General features: G+C 47.7%; 1 protein-coding gene across 3 annotated transcripts in view; it reads right to left on the reverse strand.

Moving 5' to 3' along the window:
• The window catches only part of OTUD3 (OTU deubiquitinase 3), a 34,070-nt gene extending 23,958 nt beyond the window's left edge, over positions 1-10,112 (reverse strand). The window contains exons 1-2 of one of the 3 annotated variants that reach the window (XM_025278827.3): positions 9,738-10,112; positions 1,445-1,593 (exon numbers count right to left, since the gene is read on the reverse strand). In XM_025278827.3, the coding sequence (XP_025134612.3) occupies positions 1,445-1,593; positions 9,738-9,958 (370 nt within the window). In that variant the 5' untranslated portion in view covers positions 9,959-10,112. The remainder of the gene's footprint in view (positions 1-1,444; positions 1,594-9,737) is intronic. The other 2 variants (XM_025278828.3, XM_025278829.3) reach the window with 2 other exon arrangements.
• Between the last annotated feature and the right edge of the window lie 2,955 nt (positions 10,113-13,067).

The following is a 13,067-nucleotide window of genomic DNA, read 5'->3' on the forward strand; positions in this document are numbered from 1 at the left end:
CATCTTTCCAGACTTGCAGATGATATCACTCTAATGGCAGAAAGCAAAGAGGAACTAAAGAACCTCTTGATGAGGGTGAAAGAGGAGAGTGAAAAATCTGGCTTAAAACTCAACATTCAAAAAACTAAGATCATGGCAACCAGTCCCATTATTCTGAGGCAAACAGAAGGGTAGGAAAGAGGAAATAGTGACAGATTTTATTTTTCTGGGCTCAATATCACTGCAGGTGGTGACTGCAGCCATGAAATTAAGCCATGAAAATGCAGCCATGAAATACAAAGACACTTGCTTCCTAGAAGAAAAACTATGACAAATGTAGACAGCATATTAAATAGCAAAGACATCCCTTTGCCGACAAAGGTCCTTATAGTCAAAGCTATGGTTTTTCCAGTGGTCACGTATGGATGTGAGAGTTGGACCATAAAGAAGGCTGAGCACCAAAGAATTGAGGCTTTCAAACTGTGGTGCTGGAGAAGACTCTTGAGAGTCCCTTGGACTACAAAATCAAACCAGTCAAACCTAAAGGAAATCAATCCTGAATATTCATTGGAAGGACTGATGCTGAAGCTCCAATACTTTGGCCACCTGATACAAAGAACCACCTCACTGGAAAAGCCCCTGATGCTAGGAAAGACTGAAAGCGGGAGAAGGGGACGACAGAGGATGAGATGGTTGGAGGGCATCACCGACTCAATGGACATGAGTTTGAGTAAGCTCTGGGAAGTAGTGAAAGACAGGGAAGCCTGGCGTGCTGCAGTCCATGGGGTCGCAAAGAGTCAGACAACAACTACAGACCTTTCCTAATTTGTTTTGTATAAATACACCTTTTAAAAATAGGGTCGACCTTGGAATGCGGAGTGGCGCAGTAGATGGGACTCCAGCTGCCAATGCAGGGGACAGAGGTCCAGCCCTCTTCTGGGAGGACCCCACATGCTGCGGGGCAACTAAGCCCGTGCGCCACAGTTACCGAGCCTGCACCCCAAAGCCCTCGAGCCGCAACTACGAGCCCGCATGCTGCAACCACTGAAGCCTGTGCGTCCAGAGCCCGCGCTCCGCAACGAGAGAGCCCCTGCAGTGCGCAAGCCACGCGCTGCAGTGAAGGGTACCCCCTCGCTGAAACCGGAGAAAGCCTGTGTGCAGCAACGAAGACAAGACACAGCCAAAAATAAATAAAACTTTTTTCTCCCTTCCCCTCCACCCCAAATGAAGTCACTTTCGAGTTAATTATCATCATTTTTATTAATGGCACCTACATCTAAACGTACTGATTCTTAACTGCTTAACATGCTGCCTGTTACAGAGCAGACAAACAAATATTTTTTGAATAAAAAAAATGCCATAATTTATGTAATCAAACCCCTAGCTGGGAGGGTCGGGGATGCTAACGGATTTAATTGCCCACTGCGTTACTCCTGGAGGATCCAGCGTCCCACAGTGAACCTACCATGTTTCTCAAAAGGAATGTCATCCTCTACAAAGGGTTCAAAATCTTCCCGCTGCTTTATCATGTAGTCCACTGTCTCCTGTCGGTGCTTGAGATGATTTCGTGAGTGTCCTTCCAACTGATCACCAAGAGCTCTGAACAGGCAATTGCTATCAAAACAAAAATGCTGGTCAAGACCTTTTAAAAATGAGCTTAGTTCATCTCAAACAATGATGCTTCATGGCAGGCCATTCAAGGTAATCTTTCACACAGAGAAGAGATAAAGCGTCAACTCTCTGACTGTCCAGGATTCTTCCCAGATACCAGGGGCAGGAGAGCACCAGGGAAGATATTCAACCACATTACCTTTTTGAGAGGCAACAAACAAGAATCTACTCCCCACTTACGAGCTGGCTGACTCAGGAAAGATACTGAACTTCTCTGAGCCTCCACTGCTTCAAGTGGAGTTGGTGATTTACTAACCACCTGAAGACAAGGTCCAGACACTATGGCCACTCCACATCTAAGGGCTATCTATGACGCTCAGATCTCCTTCCAAAACGGTAAATCGTATCTACCACCTCTTTTCCGAAAGCCCTCCCACTATGGCTGCACAGCTAACTAATCAACAACTATCAAAAACACAGCAATCTGTCAAGCTCCCAATAGAAGCAATCAAACGTCCCATCCTGTTTTGAGTCCTGAGGACACAGTGGAGAAAGGTGTGGGAAGGGAAGCACTGGGGCCGCCCACAGGCACAGCTCACAGCGACACTCTCCCTCCCTGGCACCTCTCCGCTTACTCAAGGAGCCACAGTGATGTTTCTACTTCTGCCAGATGGAAATTCTCCTAGTTTTCCTTTTGTTTTCTTCCTAAAGTTAAAATGCTGGTAATAAATCTTAAGAGTTTACTTTCACACCCCTTAACGGCTTCTAAAATTCCAAACTACATCACAAACACAGAGCCCAGATACACAGAGACTGAAACACAATCTGGCATCCTCAAAACTAAGGCAAGAGCCGTTCTGAAGCCAAAGAGTTGCCCACTTTCACGTCAAACTGTTCACCTTCCAAATGAAAATCTATGACATTCTAATTCCAAAATATAAACTCATCACTTCTCAAACAACTTTAGACGTAAGTGTTTGGTGACGGAGGTTTTTTTATTTTCAACTTAGAAAAGTGAGTTTTCAACAGAAAGTTGGAGAGGCAGGAATCTCGTCAAACGTATAAGGATTTATACTTTTTTTTTTTTTTTTTGGCAGGTAAGAAGGGAGATTTAAAAGGCAACAGATTCTATAAACAAAAGAATCCAAGAAACTCTGCATCTGTCTGGGGCAACATTCTAGAAGGGACTAGAACCTAACAGTTCTATACACTAGAATGAGGGGTCTGTTGATAAAATCTAACAATGGTGGTCTTTTTTCAACCACAGGGATAAAAAAGGAAGCCAGTGGATAACATGTTCTCAATTTTAAGCTTCCCTCTCAAACTTTTCTTAAACCTTTACCAACTGCTGCTGCTGCTGCTAAGTCGCATCAGTCGTGTCCGACTCTGTGTGACCCCACAGACGGAGGCCCACCTGGCTCCTCTGTCCCTGGGATTCTCCAGGTAAGAACACTGGATTAGGTTGCCATTTCCTTCTCCAATGCATGAAAGTGAGAAGTGAAAGTGAAGTCGCTCAGTCGTGTCCAACTCCTAGCGACCCCATGGACTGTAGCCCACCAGGCTCCTCCGTCCATGGGATTTCCCAGGTGAGAGTCCTGGAGTGCGGTGCCACTGCCTTCTCCATTACCAACTGCTACCACTAGTTTACTCCTAAATTCCATTTAAGAGGTACGATTGGGCAAAAAATTACATATGAAGTTATTTTACATTTGATATCTCAAAATTCATGGTGTTCTACAGAAAGTAACATGTTTTCTAAGAACTTTCAGTAATGGGCAAATATTCCACACACAAGTCAAAAAAGTAGGTATAAAACTGTGTACACTGCATAAGCTCAACCATGTTCATCTGCATACTACGTACACAGATGCAGAGACACACACAAACGTATGCGGGGAAAAAGCACGGAAACCATCACTTAAGCAGCTCTGACAGTGTGCCAGGGGCTGTTCCAAACACTTTCCACGCACTACAAGCATTCAGTCCTTCGGTTAACTCTATGAGACAGGCACAGTCACTCTCCCCCTACGGTAAAGTGCCCAAGGTCACAAAATCAGTAGGTGGTGCATCCAGGATTCAATGCCAGGCACCAAAATGTTAGTGAAGTTATCCCTGGGTAGCTAGGAGTATGTGTCAAACTTATTTAAAATGTTAAATATAGTTTTCTATATTTAAAAAAAATTTCCTCGAGCTCACTAAAAATAGTCAAAATGAAAAATCAAGACAGATGATCACTTCCTTTCCTAAGTTATAAGGCAATGACACAGGAAATGTGAACACACGCTACAGATGACCAGGGTTCCCTCAGGGAGCCCAGGAAGAGCACGCACCACCCTCGGGAGAACAGTGCGGCCAGTGCCCGAGGGCCGTCAGGAGACCCCGCCGGGTTCCGGGCCCACGCCCTCAGCTACTACACTAGAGCAGCGCCTGTCCGCCCTCACGCTGCTGGTGTTCTGACGTCCATTGTCCCACGCACCGGGGGGTGTTCAGCAGCATCTCCGGCCTCGACCGACTAGAGGCCGGCAGCGCCACTGCCACTGCTCTCCCTGCCAGCTGGGACAGCCAAAAACATTTCCAGCCGCTGTCCTCCCCACTTCAGAACCATGTCACCAGCCCTACAGATACACGTACAAAAGTCATCAATCACACAAGTAGCATCCAAGGGCTTTGGGGCCTCAACAATTTAGCGTGAGACAATATTGCGACACAGACATGAAAATAATTAACGGGCTCTTGGGTGCAGTAGGGCTTCCCAAGTGGCACTAGTGGTAAAGAACCTGCTGCCAATGCAGGAGACGGAAGAGCCCTGGGTTCCATCCCTGAGCTGGGAAGAGCCCCTGGAGGAGGCAATGGCAGCCCACTCGTGTTCCTGCCTGGAGAAGTCCAAGGACAGAGGAGCCTAGCAGGCTACAGTCTATAGGGTCGAAGGGTTGGACACCACTGAAGCGACTTAAAACACACACAGGGTGCAGTAATAGTACAATATGCAGAAAAATGGGCGGCGGGTCAGGTTTTGTTCCCTTGTAGCTCAGCTGGTAAAGAATCCACCTCCAATGCAGGAAACCCCAGTCCACTTCCTGGGTCAGGAAGATCCACTGGAGAAAGGATAGGCTACCCACTCCAGTATTCTTGGGCTTCCAGGGTGGCTCAGCTGGTAAAGAATCCGCCTGCAATGCGGGAGACCTGGGTTCAATCCCTGGGTTGGGAAGATCCCTTGGAAAAGGGAATGGCTACCCACTTCAGTATTCCGGCCTGAAGAATTTCATGGACTGTATAGTCTATGAAGTCGCAAAAAGTTGGACACGATTGAGTGACTTTCACTTTTGAGGTCAGACCACTGCTAGAGTACTAGATATAATTATGATCAGTACATTTAAGGTATGTTCAAGTGAGGTGATGTGGCTTTAAACCTGGGAACCTTCAGCCTGAAGAAGGCTCCAGGGGACATGAAAGCTGCCTCCAACTGTCTGTCATGGTGAAAGGGATGTTATCCTTGTGCAATAAAACTAAAACCAAAACAAGGAAGCTACAGAGACAAAGACAAACAAAAGGCGACTCTGTTAGTTTTATACAGACAGACCGCACAGACTAAGGATTCTGTACATTTCTATTGTCAAGCCTCAGGAACTGTCCACTTATGTGCTATACAAGATGTTGCCACTATCCACAGGTGATTACTAACCATTTGAAATGTGGTTAATCCAAATTCAGTGTTGAATACTGGATTTTGAACACTTTTTTAAAATGTAAAGTATCTCATTAAAATTTGTTCCATTGACTATATGCTGAAATGACATTTTAGATACAGTGGCTTGCCATATATACTAAAATTTATTTCATCTGTTTCATTTTAATTTTTTAACATGGCTACTAAAAAATTTTCAAATTATACATGTGGTTCTGATTTCGATCAGGCAGCGATGGGCTCAATCACTGACTCTCAAAAGTGTGATCTCTGACTAGCAACTTGATCATCACCTGAGAACTTGTTCAAAATGAAAATTCTGAGCCCTCCGCCCCAGGCCCGCTGAGTCAAACTCTCTGGGGTTGGGACCCAGCAATCTAGTCTCACTAAGGATTTAATTAGCCCTCCAGTTGATTCTGTTTTATGCTAAAGTTTGAGCAACACTAGGATCTAGACTCTAAATCAGCAGTTCTCAATAAAACTGCACTTTAGAATCACATGTGGACTTTTTTTTTTCAATTATTCACAACCAGGCCCCACTGCCCGAGATTCTGGTGTGGCTGATCTGGGGCAGAGCCCACTCACTGTATTTTTTTCCAGAGCTCCCCAAGTGATTCTGTTGTGCCACCAAGGTGGAAAACCACTGAGCAAGACTCAAAAGATGAGGCTGCTATACACGTGATGTAGGAACTAATGGATATTGTAGATACCCTTCTGTCACTAAAATCCTACAATTATAAAAACAAGGTAAAACTTTAAAAATAAAACAACTTGTCTGAGACAGAAATAAGTAGCTAAAATTAATGATTCTTTAATGCTTTACTATTAGAACACTACTAGTTAGTCCTGTAATTTGAGGCTACATTTAGGAAGACACAACCGGATGGAGTTCAGAGAAATGTTACTACTGTACTGCCTAATCCAATTAGAGATTCTGTTCATGCTACATTCAATCATGTTTTTAAGAACCACATCAAGGTTAAAATATTTCCTGTTTTGAAACTGAATCCAATTTATGTGGGCCCACCCTCCAGACAACAGAATAAATATGAAGGTGGCCCACTAAGCATCACAACACCCCATAAGCGGCTCCCTGATTAATCCATGCCACACTGGTCCAGCCCACATGCAGGCTACATCACAGAACACCAGCTGGTTTATTCCCAAGCACCCAAAGGTTCCAGCATGCTACAAATGCCACGCTGCCAACAATGAATACATTTATATAGCGAGATGCTATCTCGGGCTATTCAATATTCTTATCAGACCAGAATGGAAAGTCAGAAGAGTGCAGACTTGATTATTTTTTCATTACCTAACTTCATATTTCACCAAGAGTACTCAAGAAATATCAACAAACAAAATAGTCCATTGATATCTACTAACCCGTTACAAACACAGGAAGCACCATCCACTGCACAGTGATAAAGCCTGTCTTCACCATATCCAAAAGTCACAATGCTGCTGCTGCTAAGTCACTTCAGTCGTGTCCCACTCTGTGCGACCCGAGACGGCAGCCCACCAGGCTCCCCCGTCCCTGGGGTTCTCCAGGCAAGAACACTGGAGTGGGTTGCCATTCCCCCCTCCAATGCATGAAAGTGAAAAGCGAAAGTGAAGTCGCTCAGTCGTGTCCGACTACTCGCAACCCCATGGACTGCAGCCCACCAGGCTCCTCCATGCATGGGATTTTCCAGGCAGGAGTACTGGAGTGGGCAATACTAAAGAGGACTAAACAGCCCACTGCATGGCACCCATGGGAAGAACTTGTGTGTGAACGGAAAGGGGTTCGCTTCACGGAGCCCACAGAGGAGGAATTACCATTATCATTTAACCTAACACTGTCCAAAGAACAGGCTCGTCAGAAGGGAGAGACGTGAGCAATGCAGTCAAGCTGGCCTCCGGCCTCGTCATACTCAACAATTTGCAGATCTCTCAAAAATAAAGCGCTCCTGTGCCTTTATACATATTACTCCTCAGTCCGGAATGCTCTCTTGGCGTATTTCTATTGGCCCTTCATGACCCAGCCTGAAAATGAGCTTCTCTGAGAGGCATCTAGCGCAGGGCAGGTTGCGATGAGCGTGTGCTGAATGGACGCGGTCTCCCTGGCCACTTCAGGGAGTGTTGGCCGCTTTCTTCTCAAGAGTATACTGTAATCAGTCACTGTAAAGAATATGGCAACTTTTATTTTAAGTATTTATACCATTCATTCTTAGAGTACGGCCCAGTTTGGGAAGGGAGGGTGTCTCTGAGGCCTTTTCAGAGTTCTGACTCCGCAACCAATGTCAATTATCCTTTTCACTCTACTTCTCTCACAAGTGTACAGTGGAGTTTTCTAGAGGCTACTTGATATACGATATCTGATGCTATCACTCTGAAAGCTAATATAATGTGTTTGCATACCATGCTTTTACTTTATTTTACTTTCTCATATAGTAAACACTGATAACCATAATCCACATAAGCCAAAGCTCTTTGGAGCCCTCATTCATTCTAAAGAGGGTAAAGGGATCCTAAGACCAGAATGTTTGAGACCTGCTGTCCTGTCTCTCTCTTACTAGGCAATGTATTCCCAGCACCTTCCTCAACCAACGTTTGCCGAAGTAACTAAAGAAATATGCTCTCTTCAGGGGCAGGGGAGCAGAAGTAGTACTCCCAAAGTTTCCCACAGCATTATGAAAACTCCCTCAAGATCTTACAACTCCCTGTGCCGCAATTCCTGCTCATAAGCAACCTTCTGTTGAGTATGTCAGCTTCCTGGACACACTGACAGTGGGAATACCATCCCCAGTATAGCAGACACAAGCAATCCAATCATTTGTAAGGAAGAGTCAGACACCAGCTCAGACCCACCAAATTCAACTAGTACTTCGGTTTATATACCAATGTCTTGTGCTTATGAGTGGCTAGTGCCCAGAATATTTAATAAACTATATTTGACAAAAACCAAGCTATTAGGCTAAAAGCAAGACCCAGCAAAGCAACCTTTGAACTGTAGCGACTCCACTAAGAAAACACCTCTTTGAGGGGCCCTGCTAAGGGCCTAGGTAGCCTTCCTCTATGATATTCTTATCATCATTTATTCAACAAAAATGCAGTGAATGCCTTTAATGTACCAGACAGTGTGTCAGGTGGTGGCGAATAAACTGCAATCAAGCTCTAAATCCAATCTGCCTAAAACACTGCACATATGTAGGAAAACTGCTGCTGCTGCTGCTGCTAAGTCGCTTCAGTCGTGTCCGACTCTGTGCGAACCCACAGACGGCAGCCCACCAGGCTCCCCCGTCCCTGGGATTCTCCAGGCAAGAACACTGGAATGGGTTGCCATTTCCTTCTCCAACGCATGAAAGTGAGAAGCGAAAGTGAAGTCGCTCAGTCGTGTCCGACTATTCGCGACCCTGTGGACTGCAGCCCACCAGGCTCCTCCATCCATGGGATTTTCCAGGCAAGAGTACTGGAGTGGGGTGCCATCGCCTTCTCCGTGTAGGAAAACTGGGAAAGGTAAATTAAGGCCAGGTCATAAACAGTCTTGATTAATAAGGTGCAACATAATGTAATCCAAAAAACATTTTCCTGCCCCTCTTCCACGATTAAGGCTAAGGCAATTCTATACGGTCTTCAGCTTCATCTTATTCTTGCCTCTTCGCCTAGCTGAGCCCCCAGATGAAGGAAGACACAATAGCCAGGCTGTTATTAATACTGCCTCTTCCACCGTGCCACACTCCTGCAACCAGACTCCCGTTTACCTACCCCCACAATGGGGATGCTAACTGATCTCCTCCCCTCTCCCTTCCCTTTTTCTTCTTTCCTCCACACTCCGGGATCCATATCCCTCTTCCTGGGGTCATTTTTCCTTCCCATCATCCATTCTCTCCCTCCTACTATCCCATCTGTTTACCCCGTGTTCTTTCAAAAAGCTAGACCTACAAAGGTGGACTTAGATTCCTGTCTAAACCCCCAAGCAACCCTGGGTAAGCGCCACGGGTTACAGAGGAGAAACTGAAGTCCATGCAAGGAAGAAGCAAGAGAAGCTGCCTTCAACTTAGCAAACGACAGGGCCTCGCAGGCCTAATTTCCCGAGTGTGGCAGGAGGGCAATACCCAACAGTAAGGGCTCAAAGGAGTCCGAGCGTCCTGTCAAGTGGGGCTTACACCTCCTTGCGTCTGTCTGACCGTCATTGTGACAGGCAGCTCTTCGTACGGCCCTGCTCGCTGACTGCCTGGCTCCGTCTCATTCCCTCAGGTCTCGGCTTAAGAGTCACCTTATTTTTGCGGGGGGGAGGGGGTGCTTCCCGGCCACCGATCTAAGGGGAGACCTTCTGTCGGGACCCACGGCTCGCCAGGACGAGGCGCCTGGCGGGCTCGGCTCGCGGTCGTCCCGCGCTCCGCCGACGCACGCAGACGGTCAAGCCCCGGCGCGAACCGCGGCGCCGCCCCCCGACCCCGCGCTCCCGGGCCCGCCTCACCCGTCCCCCGGCACCTCCCGCAGCTTCAGCCCCAGGGCCTGCAGCTGGTTGGCGAAGCTGACGAACTCCTCCTCGCAGGCCCCGCCGCCGCCGGACTCCGGCCGGTTCCGCCGCTCCTTGGCCAGGGCCCGGCGCGCCGCCCGCTCGTCCCGCTTGCGCTCGGCCTCGGCTTTGCGGCTGCCGCTGCCCGGCCGGCCCTTGGCGGCCTGCTTCCGGGACATGGCCTCGGCCCCCGCGGCCCGCAGCCGCAGGAGGAAGAGCCGCAGGACCACCGGGGCGGCCGCCTCAGCGGCCGAAGGAGGAGAAGCGGCGCGGGCTACGGAGCCCGGCGACGGCGACGCGACCACCGCGCCTGCGCCAGCCTGAGGATGGGCGGGGGGCGGAGAGAGAGGCACCTCGGTCACGTGGCGGGACCCCGCCCCCTTGTCCTGGCCGGGCAGACAAGCGCCATAGAGAGCTCGTCGGGGAGAGCTAGAGGGGCTCTCCCCGTGGCTGTTTGCGCCGCTCCTCCCCCTAGCGGTGAGCGGACCTCCTAACTGCGGCGCCGCTGGGACCGGAGAGAGCAAAACAGGGAAAGGTTCCAAAGCCGATGCGGAACAATAAATAATAAAGTTGTTCAGTCGTGTCCGACTCTCTGCGACTTCATGGACTGTAGTCTCCGTCCATGGGATTCTCCAGGCAAGAGTACTGGAGTCGGTTGCCATTCCTTTTAGAGGGGGATCTTCCCAACCCAGAGAGGGAACCTGGGTCTCCCACATTGCAGGCAGATTCCTTACTGTCTTAAAGCTGATCACCGAAGCATTGATGCTTTTGAGCTGTTGGAGAAGACTTGAGAGTCCCTTGGACGGCAAAGAGATCCAACCGGTCCATCCTAAAGGAGATCAGTCCTGGGTGTTCGTTGGAAGGACTGAAGTTGAAGCTGAAACTCCAATACTTTGGCCACCTGATGCGAAAAACTGACTCACTGGAAAAGACCCTGATGCTGGGAAAGATCGAAGGAGGGAGGAGAAGGGGACGACAGAGGATGAGATGGATGGCATCACCGACTCAAAGGACATGAGTTTGGGTAAACTCTGCAATTTGGTGATGGACAGGGAGGCCTGGCGTGCTGCAGTCCATGGGGTCCCAAAGAGTCAGACACGACTGAGGGACTGAACTCTTGACTATCTGAGCCACCAGGGAAGCCTAATGGCTCAGCCCACACCCTTGATTTAATCCTGCCCTTCTCTCCTTCTCTGCCTTCTCTCATAACTCAGAGAGAAGTAGCCCTTGTCCAGAACCACTAGTTCCTCTAATAACCTGGATTCCACCCTAACGCCACCAACATAGGTTTGCCTGAACCAAGGGTTTTCACTGGACACAGGACTTTCGATTTTAAAACGGGGACAGCACCAGGCAAACCAAAGTAGCTGGGTAACCCTAATCCACATCTAGCTCCCCTAAAAGCTAAGTCCGTCAGTAATCGCCTCTCCCCTGCAGAACCCCTCTCCTGCCTCGCTCCGGGCTCTCTTACCGCTCTCTCTTCCCACAGGTGTTGCCACGGTGTTGCCTACCCCTTGACCCTCCAAACAGCCTCTTTCACCATTTCTGGAAATGTTCCTAAAGTTTCTGCCCTTAATAATTTTATTTTCGCACTCTACCTACAAGTTCCTCTTTGGGAATAGCCTCTGTGTCCTCAGTTTCAACTAGCGTATTTATCTTCAGCTCTTGTGTTAGATGTGGGTGTAGCACTGAATCAAAGAGGCACGGCTATTGTCCTCAAGGAGCCCAGATTCCAGTGAGAGATACAGGCAAGGATACAGCAGTTTCCATGCTGCATGACATGTGTTATCAAGAGTGCAAAAAGTGGAGTGAAAAATGCAAAAAGGTTTCCCAGAAGAGCTGCGTTCTGGGCTGAAGCTCAGAAGATCAGTAGGACTTGGCCAGACTAAGACAGTTAAAAGAGAGGGGATTGTGTGTCCAACACCAGAGCTCTATTTTGAGGAACTGAAGGAAGTTTAATTTGACCAAGGAGCCCAGAACATGAGTTATGAGATAGGAAATGAAAGGAAGGGTCCATTCTGAGCCCAGTCTTGCAGGCTAGAGGAAAGGGTTTAGTCCAAGTCCTTAGAGCCATGGGGAGACACTGAAGCATTTTCATCCAGAACTGACATGAGTAGGCTTACCTTTAAAATATATCTTTGGCTTTAGTTAGGAGAATGTGTTGAAGGTAGGATGCCAGGCAGAAAGTTCCTGTAGCTAACCAAAGACAGGTGATGGGGATGTGATGCTGAGTCTCAGATGGAGAGAAAGGGGAGTGGTAGATTGGGAAGATGGATTCACGTGCTAGAAAAAGCTCATGAAACAGAATTGGACTGAACTGCTGTGGAATGTTTCACATGCTTCTCTGAAGTTCCTGAAATTCCTCCTCTACAGATCCCCCTTTTGTTCTCAGAGAGAACATGAATTATACCTGGCCCTGTCTTTAATTGCAACAGACATTCCAAGGCCTGCAGCAGCCCCTCTGCTTACATTTAGTTAAGTTGGGAGGCAGTGCTAGGAGTGGGAAACCCCTGGACAGGATGGTGGGGACCAAGGTTGTGGTCCGAGTCTATCACTGACTCACTCCATGATCGTGGGTGAGTTGCTTAACCTTCTCCGCACCTATAAAATGGGAGTGACAGTGCAGACCACAGACGATCACAGTGATAGTGATGTGAACTTCTATAGTGTTTACCATGCAAAGGCATTATTCTATTGCTTTACAAATACTACCTTAGTTAATCATTACAACAACCCAGTGACATTTTGGGGGGTTTTTTGAAACTGAACTTTTTTTTTTAATTTTTATTGGAGTATACCTGATTTCACACACTAGCAAACTAATGCTCAAAATTCTCCAAGCTAGGCTTCAACAGTACATAAACCAAGAACTCCCAGATGTTCAAGCTGGATTTAGGAAAGGCAGAGGAACCAGAGATCCAATTGTCAACATCCGCTGAATCATAGAAAAAGCAAGAGAATTCCAGAAAAACATCTGCTTCATTGACTGCACTAAAGTTTTTGACTGTGTGGATCATAACAAACTGTGGAAAATTCATCAAGAGATGGGAATACCAGACCACCTGACCTGCCTCCTGAGAAATCTGTATGCAGGTCAAGAAGCAACAGTTAGAACCGGATATGGAACAACGGACTGGTTCCAAATTGGGAAAGGAGTACATACACCAATATTCATTGGAAGGTCTGATGCTGAAGCTGAAAAAGCAATACTTTGGCCACCTGATGCAAAGAACTGACTCATTGGAAAAGACCCCGATGCTGGGCAAGACTGAAGGCAGGAACAGTAGG

The sequence above is a fragment of the Bubalus bubalis genome, chromosome 2 (assembly GCF_019923935.1).
Source record: "Bubalus bubalis isolate 160015118507 breed Murrah chromosome 2, NDDB_SH_1, whole genome shotgun sequence".
NCBI lineage: Eukaryota > Metazoa > Chordata > Mammalia > Artiodactyla > Bovidae > Bubalus > Bubalus bubalis.